Below are 20,820 nucleotides of genomic sequence, written 5' to 3' on the forward strand. Positions count from 1 at the left end.
TTTTTAAGAAAACTTGTTTCAAAGTTTCAAGAATGTTTTTCCTACAGAAAGTTATTTAAAATGTTTGAAGAAATATCGACTATCCAATGGAATGTATGGTCTTCTGTGTGTGTGTGTGTGTGCGTGTGCGTGTGTGTGTGTATGTGTGTGTTCTTTTAAGTGGTTTCAATGTATAGGGCTGCGACCATGCTGAAGCACTGCTTCAGTGTTCTTAGATTCCAATACAAGCCAAGAACATAATATATTGATCCGAGAGAGATAAAAAAAACAATGTTGACTACAATGTAATTATATAACCCTCAGTACTTAGGGTGAGGACACGCGGGCTATGGGTTAGACTGTTAGGCTCACGATCGTTAAGTTGGAGGTTCGATTTTCGAGACAAGTAATACGTTGTATCCTCCAGCAAAGCAATTCATTTCGCAGTGCTCCTGTCTACTCAACCAATAGAATAACTGCAGCAGCTGGGGGTTTACTTTTAGGAGGACGTGTTGTATTGACTCTACAGGGATAAAAAACAAGATCGACTACGGTATATTTTTGAACGCTAAGACGGAATTAAATTGCAAAAGGCATTCTACTAGTTTTGTCACTCCATCTGTTATGTTCCCCCTAAATATTACTTTGTTTAAAGGCAGCAACTTTAAATATTTCATTCGCTTAATTAATTGTTAGTTGTTCTTGTTTTTGATGGATTTTAGTTCTCCCATCTGGTTTCTGCGAGGTCATCTGTGTGTGTTAGGCTAGGATTTTCAGAAAAACGAATCAACTTAGCTAATTCGCACATCACAAATACAATCTGTAAGTGGAACAGTAAAAATATGCAAGACTTTTTTCTCAATGTGAATTTGTTTTTGTTTTCTACACTCCGACGACAGAGCTTCGTATTTTTGCTAGAAACCAGTTCCTTCCTCGGAGGAAGATTTCAAATGATTAAAAACGGAAGAGAACATACATACATACATGTTTGGTGTGTCTGTGTCGATTACAGATGCATGTAGAGGATGAAACTAATTAATGCAGAGGGTTTGAGGGTTGCGAAATATTAAGACAGCAACATGTATGTACCTTTAGGAGGATTTTGCTGCTGTTTCTAGCAGTGTGAGCAGCTGCGTTTAGCTTTCGCTCACTGACTTAAATATTCCTAAATAGAGGATTGATGTGTTTTATCTTCATACTTGTAAGAGGATCGAAGTGCTTTACTGGCGCTGTTGCTTGGTGAATTATAAACCTACAATTTCTTCATTTTCCAGTTTTCGATTTGTTGTTAATGATTTTCATATATTTTTCAAGCCGGTAAAATTATTTTTGTATTTGTTACCACGATATTTGTCCATGTTGGTTTATATCAGTCAATTGATGTCAAGTGTTGGGTAGCATCAGTGTGCTGTTATCATGTTAGAGTGTACTATTGAGCTGCTGTCATTGTTAAGAATCATTTCCCCACTCAATATTGGGTAATAGCAATTATTGTAGGAAATGTCATTCTCTTTATTTATGATTTTAAAGTAGCTTCCTTTGTCAAACAGATTTTAGTACATTAAACAAATTCAGGACCACATAAAAATTTCCTATTCTGCTTGAAATGGATGTGTGTGTCTATGATGTAACATAGCTTAAGACAAAACCTGCCTCCTAGATTTTTAGCTCGTTCATATCATAAGCTGAAGGATTTTATCAGTTTTCCTGATACCTTTGAAATGCATGTACTACTGGAAAGAATTGCAAATGGTGGAGCATCAGCCTTGCGTTATATAGTTTCATTCTTCTACGTTCTGAGCCCAAATTCAGTCAAAGTCAACGTTGGCTTGCATTCTATCAGAGTTGATTAAATAATTGGCCGTCATTTATTAAAGTCAATGGGTTCTATTTAGTATTTCAATCTACTATAAGAAGCTAAGAGAATCGACTTATTAATTGGAGGAGAAGGGCGTTACTTGTAGCCTTACATTTCTTCAAAGCTTCCGAGACTGGTGAGAGGAAGGAAGCAGGATTTCATCAAACCAGAGACCTGGTCCGAATTTTATCAATAGGATGTATTCTAACAAAAGTACTCAATCACCAGGTGGTGGCGTTAACCCGACGACGGGTTAATTCTACCACTCAAATTAAAAGTAAATCTATGTGACCATGCACCTGTATCTGAACATTGCAATTGTCTATATATGTGAATTTGAATGATGTTCAATAATAGCTAAACAAGAATGGAAGTGTACGTTAGATCGTTGTATGTATTTGAATATTCTTATGTTATACATTACAATTTATTATATCTTTATAGGCGCCTGATCATGGCCAGAATTCGATGAATCAGTATGGTAATGGTACAAGTGACCAGGAAAGCAGTGGGAAAGTTCCGGGCGCTTTGTTAAACACCATGTTGAAGAACAAAGATCAAAAGCCATTTGCGTATATTCCTAGTGGAATCGACCTGAAAGAACTTGCAGAGAAAAGAAAGTAAGTGGGACTGATTATCTAATGCTATTGTTGAAATGTAATGTAGTAAGTACAATGGAAAACAAGATGTTGGTTTTACTGAAATGTTTCTCCATTGTGCCGGTGTTGCTGTTGTCATTCTTGATTCACGTTTGTTTTGATGTTATTGAAATTTCTTGTTCTTATTATTTTCTTTTTCTAACACTCTCTTCCCCCGCCACAACACCAATTAAAATAACTTCATTACGATAAGAAAGTCTGGCTCACAATATCTTAAAAAGATCATTGCAGTCTATGTGTTTATTTGTTTGTGTGCAAGTGGGTGTGTGTGTGTGTGCGTGTGAGTCTGTGTATGTGTGTCTATGTGTGTGTGGGTGTGCACGCGTACGTGCGTGTGTGTGTGTGTGTGCGCGCGTGCTTGTGTGTACTTCTAGCTGTAGGCATGGGTGTATGTGAGTGTGTGTGCAAATATTTTAAAATCTGATAATATTTTGATAACTTATTTCTTTTGGTACTTCTATGGACGCTTTGCAGCATAGAGACAGTGATGATCATGATGATAATGATTGTTGTGGTGATGAGGATGTTGATCCCACTGTGAAGTGTTTTCTGCTAATTAGCACTCGGTGGTGAAGTATTTGATTTCATTTTTGCAATAGAGCATATTATAGGTTGTTGATAAGTGGAAATTAAACGTACTGTGCTATGCCCATCGATAAAACGTTTCAGTTTCATTGATTCAATCCATCTGGGTAGAAATTGGTGTAATGACTTAGTACATCTCAGATGAGAATCTACGTGTAATGGCTGGTGTACTTTACTTAGAGTTCAACACTATATTACACCATGCACAGGCGTGGTGTAATATAGTAAATGTCGTGTGAATGTCCTACTCAACAACCAGAAATTTCACGTCATCCACGAATTGACAAACGATCAATCTGTCAAAAGAAAACGACATGTAGTTAGTTGATTCGACCTTCACTAACACATGTATAAATCCTAGTAAGGTGAAAATAATAGTGGCTCCCAACAAGATTATGAACTCAGAAATTCAGGATTGACTTAATCGACTTAATTCTGGCAAATATTTAGTCAGTTTACAAGACCACCTTTACTTTTTGCATTTCTGGAGTTGATAAAACAAGCATGAATACTTGTAGATTAGATTTAATCAACCATATAAAATCCAACCTTTATGAAATCCGCGAAAGAAGAAAATACCTTCCCCTCCAAAATCAAATTCTGTTAGCGATTACAGATACTATAATACGAAGGCAACACATTGATGAGTATCAAATTTCTATGTGTAAACAATATTTTCTAGTCGGGGAGCAACGGTGTGTTTTAGCGAGGAGTTCAGCGAACTATACGGATCATCTAACCGTTTTGGTTTGTACGTCGATGCTCTAACCACTTAACCAGCTGTAACTTCAGCCTTGCTGAAATTTCATCCCACTTTCTAAAAGCAAATTCTTTCAATGTTTACAAATGTTTCATTGTGATATTAATTTATCTATGAGTTTTCAATGCACCTCTACATGCATAAAATACTCTCTAAGAGTTGGTTTTGAATTTTTGTATATTATATTGTCATTGAAGTAAAATTTGTATTTACTAACTTAATGTTAAATAAATATTTGAAGGAGTATATAAGTGTTATAGTGACGTTTAGTAGATTTAAGCTTCTATATCTTATTGTATCAAAAATATTTGTCAATATAATTGTGGTTATTTCCTAAACACTTCCTTATAAATTTTAGTGTGAAACAGTCTGTTCGTGTGAAAATGCACTTTATCAAAAAATCTTTCGTGGGAACTTTGTAAATATTCCTGAAAAGGAAAACTATAAGCTTTAGGCGTTTACAACCAGAAATTAACAATCACTACAAGTCAACGAAGCAGCTTCAACGCGATTGTCCGATCTGCTAAAAATAGCCACCAAATCTCTCAAATCACTATCATCCTTTAAAAAAAAATGGCAGACGTGTGTAATGTGATCTGAATTAAATTGTGTCTTATAAGACGGGATGGTTACTGCTGGAATATCTTTGTTCGGTTATGGCTGACCTAGAGCTAAACAACAATAATTATCATGAGAGTCTTGACTTAGCAGTTTGTTTGATCTGAATATCCTACTTCTTTATCCCTTGCTGCTCTGTACCTTTCGGCACGTGTCAACGATTTTTATCATTTTATCATTTTTACATCCAACGTTTTGTTTCCTCTTATAACATTCACGTTTAGGATTTAAGCACAAAATATGCAATGTTAAGATCTTTGACCATGTGTTAATATAGTATTTTTTCAATCATTTTGCAGTGTCTCGACGGTTAATTAACTCACATTGCTTCAATCTGATTGAACGATGTCCTATATTTGCATTTGAAATGCATAACTTTTCTATATAAAAGATATACACCCTCTCTCTTTCTAACATGAAAAAATTTTATGTCTATACAGTTGCCTCAACATATTTTAATTCTGCAATATATCGATAAATTAATGTTGTATGCTCTGTTAGTGAAGTTTAGCACCAGATCAACCCCATAGTCAAAGATGTCCCTGCGGCGACAATCGGAATTTTCTTTCATGGAACAATGTAGTTAAGGCTACATTATCTTGTGTGTCTTTTTGGCTGCGAGGATGTGATTTGAGAGAGGTTTAGCTGCTGTTCTTAGCAATTTGAATGATCACAAAAAGGTCGTCTTAGTGGCTTGATTTTGTGCATAATATTTTAACTTACGACTATCATGTTAAAGGATGGCAGTTTTCTTTTAACAGTCCGTTGAAAATACATATAGAAGTGTATAAATATACATATAGAAATGGAATCTCAGTTGTTGTTTTGGAAGAAGAAATGAAAATATGTGAAGTGCATCCCTTCCCCAAGGCCAAAAATATGTAACGTCTACAAGCAAGAACTGGCACACACTGAGATCCGAATATGATTCCCCAGAACTATATATAGTGTCTAAAGGTACACGTTACAAAATGTTAAAATTTTTCGAAATTATACTTAAGTGTTTAGTAGGAGAGTTTGGTTGAAAAAAAAAAAAAGACAGTTTCCAGAATTGTTCAGAAGAGAAAATTTATAGTTCGGCTTTATAAAGCAGAAAAGTTTAGGAAATATGTTTGATACTGCAACTTCGTATATATCATTAATTATGTTTTCCTAATTCCACATTAACTATTAATTACACATCTAATTTTATCTGAATCGTAAATGCAGATCCGTGGTATTTCAGGAATTCATATAACTATTTCATTTTGCAAGGTAATTATTATAATGATTCTTGTATTGGCACATTCCACAAATTTTATGGATAAGTACAGTCGATTGAATCGACACCAGTACTAGATTAGTATTTAATTTTATTGACTCTGAAATTATCTAAGATAGCGTAGGCTTATATGGGATTGAACTTAGGACATGAGAGGATAACTTAGTTAACACATGTTTATGTTTCGAACATTAATAGCCCAGGCTATTCCTAACTTAATATCACCATCTAGAGTAATGCGTTAAGTCATCTTTTGGAACATCATATCTCACTCGAATAGGGAGTTGTTGTTTTTGTTGTGTGGGGGGGGGGGCTAAAATTATTTGAATGTCGTGGTTTGTCTGGTATTTCTGAGAGGAATTTATCCATCCAGGTGCCGTTTGAATGTTATAGGGCCTTGGGGGTTTTTTTTTGGGGGGGGGGGGGTTACTTCTTTGATTTCTGTCGGAGTAATGTTTAATAAAATGGGAGTAGCTGAGGTAGAAAAAAATGTATCGTAATGTTGTTCTATGATGCAAGCTCGATTTTTGTATGGGTATATAGCATGAGGGTGTAGTCTTGGTTGACTTTGTGAACTTGATACCGGCATTGTTTTCACAGTGATGAAATATTTTCAACATTATACTAATGATGCAGTGTTTATGATGACGTAGGAGAGTTTGAGTAAAGTATAATTTTTTAATTTTACTATATCAACTAATACAGCGAACAAAATAATTATTCAGAGCCTAACTGTGAAAACTACTAATTCGTATTATAAAAGTATTTGCATACATAAAATTGTACATATAGAATTTTTTAAAACGTTTGACAATTGAATTTCGAAGAGAGTAAATTTTAATTCATCGATCAAAAATATTCAAATTGTCAACAACTTTCGTGATGAAAACTTTGGACCTTGACAATTAATCCAACATGTCAAAATATATTGTTGCAATGTCACAACATGTTTGCAAGTATTTTCCTTTTCTTCCAAGGATAATTAAAGTTTAGAAATTCTAACAAGTTTAAAAATCTGCATACATCAACACACATAACCAAATATGAATACGCAATGTGTGTGTGTGTGTGTCTGTGTGTGTGTGTGTTATTTATTCAAAGGACACAATACATGCATTTAAGTGCTATTTTCATATGCTGGGAAATATTCTTCAGGCGCAAACTACATATCATAACGAACTAAAAATAATAGAAGAATAATAGAAGAAACGCCAAAAAGTAAAAACGGAAAACGAAAACACAAAAACTAAAATGTAAAAAATGAAAAGCAAAACAGTAGAAGAGCTATCTTCCTTATACCTTAAATCATAAGGCTGAAAAAATAACAAATTAGTCGGGAATAGGCAAATTTTTCCAATTCTTCAAAATATATTTATATATATGCTTGCAACCACTGAAAATTTCTGATCCAGAGTTCAGTAGAGAGTTAGGGATCTTAGATCTGAACAGGACCTGCGCTCTTTCAGCTAAACAAAGCCTACATTTATTCGATCCATTCACATAAGGTATGGATTTCTCAATTACTTTCCATTTAATCACATGTGGTGTTTCATTATCTTTCAAGGTCCATACGTAGCTAGCCAACTTAGTAGCTTAACTTTTGTTCCTATGCCTGAAGGAGGCTGTGATTGGCATAGCGAGTTTTAAATTCACCTTCACATAATCTAATACAGGTACTCTTTGGTTTGCACCTGAAGAATATGTTTGAGTATTTCGCAACGTATGAAACTATCGGTAGCGCTTAAATACATGTATTGTGCCCTTTAAATAAATGATATTTATCTCTCACCAGATGTAATACTTTTTTTTTTTGTTGAATTCTCTGTCACGGAACAATACATTATGTGTGTGTGTGTGTGTGTGTGTGTGTGTGTGTGTGTGTGAGAGAGAGAGAGAGAGAGAGAGAGAGAGAGAGAGAGAGAGAGAGTGTGTGTCTGTGTATCTATATGTATGTATAGACATATATATGAAGAAAGTGAGGGAGCGAGAGAGACGTACAATGATTCATATAAATACGTATAAACTAATACTTCGTTCTATGTTTCCTCTGTAAACGAAACTTTGTTATAACTACGTAAAGTTGCTACAATTAGCAACTTAACTGCAAAAACCAAGGTAAAAATGTGAACCATTCTCATTGATAAGCCATTCCCGAAATTTCCCGCCTAAATTTAAACCTCCTTGTAAGAAACCATTTTGTTGCTTTTTAACATGCGTAAAAGAAAGCAATCACTCGTTCATATTTGGATCGTTTTTGTATTCGTGAGAGTTTGTTCGTGCAACATTGTAACACTTATTTCTTTCTTTAAATTTTTTTAAATACTTTTATCTCATCACACCATGTAATTGTAATAAATACATTAGATATGAAACTACAAGTTATAAAAATAGCAGAAGGAGAAAAAAAAAGTTCTTTTGGAATCTTTAGGACTTGCACTATCAGCTATAATATTTGTGGATGATCTAAAGTGTGTAGAAAACAATCTAATTTCCATAGCATTCGTAAAACGGGGAAAATCAAGTGCTTACATGCTGGCTGTATTAGAATCTTTTAACATAGTTATAGCATTGTGGAAACAATAGAATGCTAGAAAGAAGTTAGAGACATTTGTCATATTAGTGTTTAAAGAAAATTGTGTCCATATGTAGTTAAGCAAGACTATAGAATAAAGGATGAAACAGTATTTGAAGAACTTGATGCAAATGATATCCTTGAGGAATTAGCAGAACTACTAGCGTCTAGTTCAGTAAGCGAAGAGACAACCGATTGCAACAGAAATCTTAGCTAAGAGATTCAGTAAACTACTAACATTTTGAACCAAGTATAGCGCCAAATCGTTATAGGGGAGAATTAGAAGTCTGTAGTAAAGACTGGCTGGTAGCATCTAGAACACCTTTGATTATAGATCTGCTTAATGTAGGTTGAACTGGAGTTCAACAACGGAAACAGTCATGTCCACTCATCGACGCCTTTTCTTTTCTACTCATGCATTAGCATGTCCCTTCAGGCAATGCCTTTACATCCGCTAATTAATTTAGGTGCCATTTTCCTACATTTATCTCTTTTTGTTCCCGTAAATCCATACATCTGATTTCTCATTACCCCGATCTATATCTACAATGCTTCTGCTACGCTATGCTTCTAAAAAGCATTGAAAGATTGAATTTGGTTAGAAGATGATGAAGTGTCGTTTTTAATGTATGAAGTTCGAGAGGAGTAGAGTAGAGGACTGGTTGGTATTTTGGAACACCTTCCTACGTTCCTATTTTATGGCAAGGATCCAAGAACAGAAGGTTTTAAGAGACTCGAGACGAGAATCTAGAAGAAATAAAAGATAAACACATCAGTAATAACATATGCAAACTCCTCCTACTCTCATTTACTTCGGATATGAAAATAAGATTAGTTGACCATTGTAGATTTCACACATTTTTTAAGAACCTCAAATGCAAAAGTTGTAGAAATCCATCCACTTGTAGGAGATATTCTGAACACGTAAAATGTCTAAACGGGAACAGCTGTTATAAAGGAAATCTGTGGATTAAAATGGCTCAACCAGGAACCGATCTTCCAGCGCAGACTCAGCTAACTGGTTTCTTATCTATCATATTAAATGGAGGAGTGACAAGTAGGTCGGGTGGGTTTGAATGCAGTGGGGTGTGCAGTTAACTAGTTCAAAAGAGCAGAGGCCGTTATAGCAGCAATAGAAGAAGCTGAAAGTAGAAATAAGACGTTTGTGAACCGGTAGTTGAAGTATGTTCATGGATGAAACTCTGATGACCAGTCGATGGATTAGTTCACGATGCACTTGTGTGTGCAGATTTTTCTGTATTAAAATGACACAATAATAGTTACTGTACTGCAATGGAAGAAACGTTGGGGGGTTTTTTGACTAGCATTGATGCGAGAGGTTTCGGATTGACGAAAGTAGTAGTAGTAGTAGTAGTAGTAGTAGTGGTGGTGGTGGTGGTGGTGGTGGTGGTGGTGGTGGTGGTGGTTGGAGCAGGAGGACGAGGACGAGGACGAAGATGAGGAGGAGGAGAAGGAACTGAGTAATGAAGCGAGAGAAGGGTTAGACTAACAGTATGTATTAGAAAGAAAGTAAGAAATTAGTTCTTTTGCTAACTAACCCCTGTCTGTCCATGCACTTATACTGACCACCACCAACCGAGCTGCTAACGTTAAGCCAGCATCAAGGCGGTGTTTTAATCCCTATTGTGTGTCTATATCTATTAATTCCTTAATCTGACCTACAAACTTCTTGGCAATTTTACAACTGAATCATTACACTCGTTTACATAAACCCTTATATAGACACCTATACACACACATTTATAATGACACCTGCACAAGTTTTGTACACTTAGAAAGAAGCCAACACACCAACACCTACACAAGTTTCAACTTACAAACAACCATTATACCGAGTCTTTCAGTCTCTTTGTTCTTTCCCTCTTCATCTCATTTCTCCCTCCATACATTTATATCGTTTTACACACATTACAATACTTCAAGTATATTGCAATATGCACGCACGCACACACACACACACACACGTATGCACACATGTTCATACTTGAAACTATTTCTTTCGCGCATTGTCTCTCTATGGTCTGTGTGTATAGCTATGTACGTGTGACTGAATAAAATTACTCCCATTACCACATATTAATAATAAGACAGCTATAACTTAAGCTAAGTGTATTTTTTATTAATATTATGTGAATCAGGTAGTAGAAGAAGATATGGTTCTGAAGAGCAAAAGAAAAATCGAGATGAAGTTCCCAGTTCCTTAGATGCTCTTAGAATATTCGAGTACATATTACTTTAATCTCCGCCTTAATTTTATTGGTATTTCCATTGTTTTTGCTTTTGTTCAACCCTGGTCGAGCAAACCAATGACCAAAGGCTAACCAACTGTAACTACTCGTTCTTATTTTCAGACATGCTGTATCTAGAACTACACTATCCAATGTATTGTTCAGCTTTTAAGTTGTGACTTGAGAGAGATCTTGTTGCGACTTCTTGCAAATTAGTAGTATAGATTCCCCATTTGGGAAAAACTTGGATAAGCTAATTTTTTTTACTGTAATCATTTTATCCATGATTTCAATGTGATTTGAAAAAATACTTCTGGTCCTGCAATATTATCATCTCTGCGCTTATGAAATATGCTAACAAAAACATGACAATAATTTTTACATTTTTGATAACTGCAAATATATTTGCTGTTACCAAAAATGTCTCTAAATGGATTGCGTAATTGTAGTTTTAGGGCGTCATATATTATGTTAATTAGATACAAACTCTACTCACCACAGGACGTCCAACATATTAGTCGCAACATTCCCAAGATTAATATCTATTCTTGACATTTGGGTAGCGTGAGACTGATAAAAAAAATTAAGTGTCCACTGATATTCAACGAAACTCCTCCATGGAGTTCAACGTAAAATTTGTTTCATGTACAGAGCATTTAGGGCTATAACATCTGATGCACCCTTCTGCTTTTATTGCTGTAGAGCGTAGTTTGAGCTTCCTCTAAACTGTGTTGGCACTCCGTCGCTAACGACGTCGAGGGTTCCAGTTGATACGATCAACGGAACAGCCTGCTCGTGAAATTTACGTGCAAGAGGCTGAGCAATCCACAGACACGTGTACCCTTAACGTAGTTCTCGGAGGATATTCAGCGTGACAAAGTGTGACAAGGCTGACCCTTTGAGTTACAGGTACAACAGAAACAGGAAGTAGGAGTGAGAGAAAGTTGTGGTGAAAGAGTACAGCAGGGTTCGCCACCATCCCCTGCCGAAGCCACATGGAGCTTTAGGTGTTTTCGCTCAATAAACACTCACAACGCTCGTTCTGGGAATCGAAACCGCGATCCTATGACAGCGAGGACGCTGCCCTAACCACTGGGCCATTGCGCCTCCACTCCTTTAGACTAATTACCACTGTTATAAGAAAGGCGATTTCATCGACTAAATCTTCACAGATTAGCCTTGCAGTTTGTCGAAGAAAATCAATAATTAGTATCTTTTTACAAGAACAATGTCTCAGATGTATATGGGCGGGGAAAATGAGATGTAATTTTTATCCCGTTCCCGAACGCATTAGCCTCATTGGTAGAGTAAAATGATAACAGGCCGACATTGAAACCGGTCTGCATGCATGAGTCTTCGGTAGTTTACCCTTTGCTCTATCAGCATTGACCATATTAGTATAGTCAGTTCTAAATATTTCCGCCTTGTTTAATGTCTTAGGCATTTATGAAAAATATTCAAAATTTTATTTCTTCCGTTCACATATTTCCTCAGCACAAACAATTTTGATTCCGCGCCCCCATCCTCTAGGTAAGAGTTGTTTGTTCTGTTTCCTGGAAGTGATAAACTAAAGGGAAAGTAAAAACCAGGTCATTTAGACTATCCGTTTAAGAAAATATGTTACAGAATATATATTTTTACACACACACACACACATACACATATATATGTGAATGTGTGTGTGTGTGTGTGTGTGTGTGTGTGTGCGTGTATCGTGCTTTCAGTTGCTACTGCAAGTTTATATAATGAAATTAATGTTTATGCACAGGCAGGCATGTTACATTACTGACTCGCATATGTTGATTGTGCCTTAACACACACACACATACACACACACACGCGCACACACACACACACACATACATACATACATACATACGTACATACATACATATCGCTTGTTGGGAATTATATTTAAAAAATTGGCACAGTGTTTGGGGAAGTAGATAAAAAGGACACGAAAACAACAAGACAGAATCATCGACCAACATAATTCTGGAAACTTGTACATTTTATTTATTTATATATATTATACTTATTATTTATATATATATATTCATTCTATGTAAGCAAAGAGACACCTCCACAAATGTAGTACATTCTATAACAGAAGAAACGAAACAAAAACAAAAACAACAAAATTAACATATGCAAAAAAAAGAATTGTCCAATTCTTGTTTAATACGTAGTTACTTCCGATTGTACAATGTGGATATTAACATAAAAGCAATGGTAACGTTATTTATACAACATCACATCAACATTGATTACCTGTAGGATTGTCGAGATTTTTATTTATATCTTATTTTTTAATTTCTATTTCTGTTTGGAGTCAACATTTCTCCGTTTCGAAGTATTGCGTTGCTCAGCATAAAAATTAAGAGAAAGAGTTTTTAAAGAGCGGCAGTTATTCAGAACTGTGTTTCTCTCCTTGGTGACATTAGTCCAAAATTGCACACTTCTCTTTCTCGCAGTGACATTTCATTCGTACGGCTTCAGATTCGTATCACTATTTCTCGACAAGACGCATTAATTTATCTTATTGCAACACACTTCATTGATTTAAAAAAAAAAAAAAGAATATCCAAATTGCTATACTATGATGAGAAATGAGGCTCACCCTTTTGCTACTTTGCCACCTTTACCGCGACCTATTTTTCGGGATTCTACTAAGGGACCCAAAATACCAAGAACTATCAGGTATTTCTAATTGACTTTTCTCCCCTCTTTTATTTCATAAAAATATTTTTTATAGTTTAATAACAATTTTAGCAGACAGACATGCACCATGAACTGATTTCATTTGACTAGGCACAAACCAATATGTTGGTCAATGAATTAAATTAATAAAAACAAAATTGGTAATCATATTGGGGCAGTGGGGTATATTTTTGTTTCGTTTGTTTGTATCCCGCAAGGACCTCTTTTTATTTTTAAGTCTGAAGGTTTGCGTTGTAAATTCATGTTACCAATAAAAATTATCGCACTACCTGGGTTGCTTTCGGTTTAAAACTCTTGTCTTGATGTTACGACAAATTTGAAAGTTAATAAATTCATCTAGAAAAAAAAATGGTATTAACTGTGTAAAATAATAATTTCTAATATTGACGAAGATAGTATATTTGGGGAAGGATAACTCTGTTAAATCGCATCCACTACCTGAAAGATACTTCCTTTATTGATCTTTAAAAGACAAAAGTAAAGTTTAACCTTGCGAGATTTGAACGGAAAACGTAGTGATATAAATAAATATTGCAAAATCCGATGTTCTATCGATTCTGTCGACCGACCGCTTTCTGTTTGAAATAATGAACTTTTAAAAATTTATACATTATATGTATAATATGAGAAAGTGTGTCGGTACAACTCAAGGCTTCTACTTAACCAGTCAAGATGGAACACTGAGAGTTATACTAACAAAAAAAAAAAGGAATTCAAAACATTCTAAATCGTAATTTGAGACAAGTAGAACAAGCACTCGGACAGGCCTCGAGCCGTGTTTTTGTCGATTAACCAGATGACCACATTACGTCGAAATTTTATCTGTAATCTGTGTCGGAATTGTCGTTTGGAATAAATCCTATAAAAACGGAGAAACAGTAAAGATAGTGGAATTCTTTTAATTTTGGGGATAATGAATTCCTCTTATGCTTTATATTTTATATTAGAGTAACTAAATGGAATGGGATATTGTAGCATCTCTTTCCGTTCACACATACCTAGATCGACGTTTACCATTGCACTTATAATTTTGTGTTAAAGCAGAATAATTCAACTCAAATGTACATGACTTATTTAACGGAAAATACTGTTTAAAAGAAATCGAAATCGTTTTCGAGATGAGCTTTAAATGAACTTTTTGTTGGTAATGAGGAGGAACAGCTTCCAGTGACTTCTTTGCAGCCTTTCCAGCTAAGTGATACTAATTCGGCTGATGTGCACTTTGTACATCTGCGTTTGATATTTGCTGGAAAGCGTGAACCGAAAAGTCGGAACTAAATCCTTGTAACGTAGTGAACTTAGCGTGTTAGGCCTGCGCATTAATCCACCCCAGTGCATGGACAAAAGCTTGAAATATATGCAACTACGCAACAGTTATGCAGTTATTCAAGTAACCTTGTCAGTATACACGGCAATGGCCTATCTGAGATAGTCTACGTGTTAGCTTGTTACCTTCACTGAGGGAACCTATGATCAGAGGCGTTTCAACCATGATCCTGCAACTATTTTATTTTTTTATGACTGTAGTATTTGATGAGTGGAAATTTGGAAGCCTTTCTCGCTGTTCAAACAAGATGAAGCAAGCCTCTTCTATAATCGAAGTTATCCCAGCTATGACTATCCCGTCCTTGTGTGTGATATAGCTGAATATACCTCTGACTACATTATTCAACGTGTCGTTTTTTAAAGGTGGTAGTTTGAGTGCAGATTTAACTGCTGTTTTTCGCAGATCAAGCTACCAAGTAGAGGTTTTCTTGTTCCCTGCATCTGACAAGTAAATGTGAAGTGTTAACTCTGTCCAAAAATTAATATTGCAAAAAAAACAAATCTTTTCTTTTAGTAAAGTTTATTTCCTATTTCATTTTTTGTATTTTCTTTGTATTTTATTTGAAACAAATGTATGGAAAAATCCAACAATGGGACCCTACATATAGTCAATTAAATTGGCTTACAAATTTTTTTAAATCTATTTTGAAGAAGTGAAAGACCAAGTCAACTCTAAAACGATTTGAACTCGGAACGTAATTTATTGTAACTATATACCCTTAAAGGATTTTACCAGGTGCTCTATCGAAGTTTTATACAATATTACGCATTTTTGTTTTGTAGAATTAATCTTTCAGTAATACAAAATATGATACGTCTAACCACAATGACTTTCGCAAATGAATAGCATATGCGCCGGTTATTAAATGATATTTCCAAACATTGTCCAGTTACTGCGGAAATTAAATGATTACGAAAACTCCCTTAGTTTCTTTCACTTCATATCGCCACGAACGCTTGTTTTAATTTTTATCTGGATGCAAGTGTACTCTAGTTATTTCGAAGTGAAGAAATTATTTCTGCAATATTTTTAGCATTTCGGTTATATGAAACCCCATTGCTCATTTATTCATACACTTATAGATACCAATTGGTGCGACGGAAATTTTGATAACAAATAATGTTTAAGTGAAGTTGTTTGTTTTTGAAGAGTCGCGGTGTCCTCTGCGTTGTAATTATTTTAGTTTCAACATACGAAATATATATAATCTTTAAAAACAAGATATTAATGTACTCGACTATCCATAAAAAGGTGGCCTGCCCTCAACTGGAATGCCTGATCATTGGTCTACTCGATAACGGCTAACCTGGAGCTGAACAACCACTACAATTATGCAATGTGAATCTTTCTACAAAAAATTTTAGTAATCATAAAAAATGGAAAATGAAATCTTAGTTTCCTCAGAAGTGCATTCCGTAGATGAAATTTAAATTCATTATTTCATTGCTCATATCTTAGTTGGGTTCATATCCCGCCGAGGTCAACTTTACATTTCTTCCTTTCAGAGTTGATGAAATAGAGTACTTTTCGAAGTCTTGAATCGATTTCGCCGACTATAGCCTACCCTTGTTAAAGATTTATGGTCTTGCACTAATCTTAGAAATCGAGATTATTTTGGTTGACTAATTGGCAGAGGGAAATTTATATTTAATAATAGTAGTAAAATGAGCGTTCTTCCATTTGATGTGGTAGACTGAGAAATTTTAATCAAAATTATGAAATAGTGATTGTATTTTGTCTTTTAGCAAACTCTCGGTATGTTTCATCAGTGAAGTGTAGTTTACGTCAACTGCAAGGCCTTAGAATGATTAAATATATATTTTTCGGGACTAAAGACTTAAAAGAACGACTTGTGCAGAAATACCCAGAAGCACTTGTTATGTTTAAACGTATTAAATTGAGCGCTTGCAACACAGACATGCGATTTGCAGTTTCTTTCTAATATAGACGCTACGACAATTCGATTAATTCTTCACTCTACGCTTTAACAGTTGTTTAGCCCAGGCCATCTTTGATTAAGCAGACATGTTAAATCTATTTCCCTCGTAACCATCCCGTCTTAATTCAGATAGTAAAACTAGGACTGCTTTTGTTAATATTGTTTAAGGGAGTAAGCTGTTATTTGAGGGATATGTGGCTGATATTTCTAACAAACCGAGTAACCCTTCGTACGCTCCTTTGCAGTTGAGTTGATTAAATAGTGCAGGTCAGAAATCTATTCTGCTGGATATTGAAACCACAGCCCCAGGCTTAAAATTCTTACATTTTTTTTCCTTGTAGATTTGCCTGCCACCCGCTGAGAGAGAAAAATACTGGTTTTTGTAAGATGAAACCGGAATAGGTACTAAAGACTCTGGAGAACATGACTGGGGTAGTTTGTGTGACACCACTTGGTAACTCAAAACATAATGAAGTAGTTAAGAATACAGACCTGGTCGGAGATGAAATTACATAATTTCTTCTCTAGACATCTTGTTCCAATTTGTTGGAAATATTAATTTTACAGATATGTCTCGCGAAGCTTTTCTACAGTTTTATTACTTATAAAAAGGAAAATTAGTTTTTAGTGAAAAGTATTTTGTTATTAAAGTGAATGGACAATAATATGAATGTGTCTAAAATGCATACGCTCAATCAATCTGCTGAAGAAAAAAAAAATTCTGAATAGTTTGTAAAATCTTGGAAATATTAAGGTCAAATCGGTTGGCATCGTGTTTTATATATGAATTAATTCAGTGGTTCCCCATATTTTGTGTATTCACAAGTTTTTAACTTCCATCTTTTAATTCGCTTGCTCATGTTTCGCGCCAGTGATAATAGTTCCATATGTCACTATGAGGTCTACGTCTGTCTCCTCTTCACGAATTTATCTAGTTAGCTGTTTAGTGTATTAAAAATACAGTTCACTCCAAATTCGATTTCTTCGGTAACACTAGTTTGAGACAGTTTAAGGGATATAGGTGTCCTCTTTTTTGCCATCTCAAATTGATGTTTGTAATGTCAAATACCACTGTATTCTCATGAGTTTTAGATGATTCGTTCATTGAGCATTTAGAACAACAAATAATCCTGAAATGAAAATATCTCGTGATCATTAATTTATTGGGTCATTATAATAGACTTCGTCTTCGGTGTTTACTGGACACCTTCACTCACCAAGCTATTGACCACAGCTGGAAAATATAAGTTGTAAGATGTAATGGAGATCAAAGAGAAATCATGCCATTATTGCAGGCTTGAGTCTCTCGGTGGAATTAAATGTATTCCTTTCTCAATCGTGGAAAACTCTAGGCAATTTCACCTTAGTTTAATACAAACTATAGTTGAATTTTTCCTTTGGCCAAGAATGTATCCCAAACTGTATAACAATTGAAAATAACTGTTTAATAACATTTTCTACTTGGATATTACACTACATCAAAACGTTTAATTGTAAGGAAATTTTTATTTTCGGGTGTTTAAATGATTTGCTTTCTCCAAGTATTATAGTGGTTTATCTCTCGACCGATTCTGATCGAGTAGGCCTATGATCACACAATCCAACCGCGGTCAACCCACCTATTTCATTTATTTTTAGGATGACATCCAGTGGGGGGTTTTGAGGTGGGGAATGAATAATGTATGATAGGATTTGAAGATTTGGTTGCTATTACTAGTACATTAAGGCTTCCTCGTTGGCTCGTATTTTAATTATTTCATTGTTCCACCTTAGGTCTTTCGTTATATTACTTCCATATCTCTTAACGATGTTGGAACTGTGAAGAAAACTAATATATTTAACGCTAGTTCATGGATGGTTTATTTTTACATCAACAGCTGTTCTAAGGAAACTTATGTTACAGTGTGTATACAGTGTATTTACGCGTGCATGTTATATAAGTATCTGGATAGTTCTATTTATCATACTGAACTACAAATTAACCCGTTACGGTTTATAATTACCGCCATCATTTATCATGGTAGAATTATTACCAATTTTGTAAAGAGGCAGAAACTGAATGTATCAATGTTTGACTTCTGCCCAATTTTCAAAAAGCTTTAGTTATATTTTCGCGCGCGCGTGTACCTTTTATATTTTAAGGATGTATTTATACTTAAATCGTCCTCTGTATTGTACTATATCGTCTTTATCATTAAGTTGTTTCTAAATGTGTGCATTTTTATCAATTATTGCATACGTCATTGTGACAAAATTACGCACGAATTTTGTTATATCGTTTTGTGATGTTCTTGTTAACCCTGATCGAGAAGACGTTTAAATTCACTCCAGCCGTGACTATCTAATCAGATATAATAGCCACAACTACATATTTCCATTTTAAAAGCGTTTATGTTCAAATGTAAGGGAGGTTTGGTAATCTATTTAGTCGTCGATTAACCATATAGAAGCTCCCTCATTTGTTTGTTTTTTTTCATAACTTGCTCTTTATTTTTCATGCGTTTATTCAAAAATACATGAACGTTACGACTTTGCACTGTCTTTTTATACAGCTGTTACTTAAAAAATTGGTTTTAGTTTATTAGCATCATTATTTACTATTGCTGTTGCTCGCGCTATTTTGGTCTAACCTCATTTCTGATTTCTGCCATGATTATCGAATGGTTCTGTGTTCAAAAACTTCCAACTGTGACCAGTATATATTGGATTATATCACAGTAAGATTATTTGGAGAAAATTTGGCTGGTACTTTCAGCAATTCGGACGACAGGAGAGAGCCTCCCTCGTTGATTATTATTATTATTATTATTATTATAGCAATATTGAATTCTAATTTCTCATGCGCGTACGTGGGATGGAGAGGATGTAAACAAACCGGAAAACATTCTTCGTTGTTTACTGGCTTAACCTACCAATCGCTAAATTCCTTTCTTGCCTCTACGTAATTTTACATCCCTGCTTTTAATCATCTGTGCATCTTGGATTAAGACGACTTCACCAACCACAAATGAGGAGTTAAAGAACCTAGTACCAGGAGTTTCAACGAAACTTGATAAAAACGACACTTTTTGTCTAGACAGTCATCAGCTGTAAAAGTAAAGTGGTTTCGTGTAAGTAGGACTCGCCAGGACCTGGCTGCTTTTATAGCAATATCCCTAACAAAAATTGGCAGCCTCTATATTTTTTATTGAATAAAATAATTTACTACAATTTCTTAGTGCAAGTGGAAAAAAAAAACTGGCAGGCTTGAATAATTTAAAACCTACATAGAATCTGGATTTCTTCTGGCTGTTGTATGCACTGCCCTGTAGTGAACTATTAATATAATCTTAACTAAGTACTTATTTCCTGTGGGAAGTAAAGAAATTTTAAGATGAGAATTAATAATCAGGATTATTTCCGCTCTGAAAAGAAATGTTATAGGATACTTTCAACCTCCATTTTGTGAAAAACAAATAATCGGACTTCCGGTTTGTCGACTGCAGTCGTCTGTGATGTGGTTTCAAATTGTATTGTTATAATGAAACTAGAATTTCTAAGAACATGCATTAGATTAAATCAAATCTAAAAACAGAAATAAGCAACGAAGACGTATCATGAAATGAGCGACTGCATATATCTGATATGCAAATACCTAATTTTGTATCAGGCGATTAAATTACTGGCCAGCTCATTACTCAGTTTAGCCCTTGTACTTCTACTTTGTATTCATTTTTCTTGCTGTAATCAAAAGATGTGTTCCACTGGGTTAACTAAGCTGGTAGAATGTTTTCTAATATGATTATAGTAGAAAGTGGGTTATACATCTTTAGACGTATACCTGACTTTCCTACTATAAACTTGGAATATAACGGAACGCTGAACTCAAGACTATCAACTTAAACAACATTTATTCAGGTGCTAAATATATACATCTTTTAGTTCTTGTTACAGCTTTTGTGTGTATGAGCATAGTTGTTGGGACGTGTGTTTGTAGTTGCAAGCGAGCTGTCGAGTGTAAGTCCGAAAGATGTAGAGAGACAGCTTAACACGTCCAATGCTCATGGTCGGCCGACCGTAAAAGAGTAAGATTAAAGCGGGAACGCTTGCTTGTTTAATTCCACGCATGCGTGAGACTACGCATGCGCACGGCGTTACCACATGATCATTTGTCATGTTCCATTTTACATAGCCCGACACGAGTAATTTTGTGGATCAAATTCATTACATTTTAACTGAGGGCTCGTTATGCCTGGAATTTTGTTGCGTTACTCCTTGAACTTTTTTTTTTAACCGTTCATATTCTCAGCAAT

The 20,820-nt window shown here is 35.0% G+C and overlaps 1 protein-coding gene across 6 annotated transcripts in view; it reads left to right on the forward strand.

Moving 5' to 3' along the window:
- LOC106874768 (LIM domain-binding protein 3) overlaps positions 1–20,820 on the forward strand; it is a 234,732-nt gene that overhangs the window by 166,357 nt on the left and 47,555 nt on the right. For all 6 annotated transcript variants that reach the window (XM_052966595.1, XM_052966594.1, XM_052966597.1 and 3 more), the window contains one exon: positions 2,282–2,457. In XM_052966595.1, the coding sequence (XP_052822555.1) occupies positions 2,282–2,457 (176 nt within the window). The remainder of the gene's footprint in view (positions 1–2,281; positions 2,458–20,820) is intronic.

This window comes from Octopus bimaculoides, chromosome 3 (genome assembly GCF_001194135.2).
Source record: "Octopus bimaculoides isolate UCB-OBI-ISO-001 chromosome 3, ASM119413v2, whole genome shotgun sequence".
NCBI classification, from domain to species: Eukaryota; Metazoa; Mollusca; class Cephalopoda; order Octopoda; family Octopodidae; genus Octopus; species Octopus bimaculoides.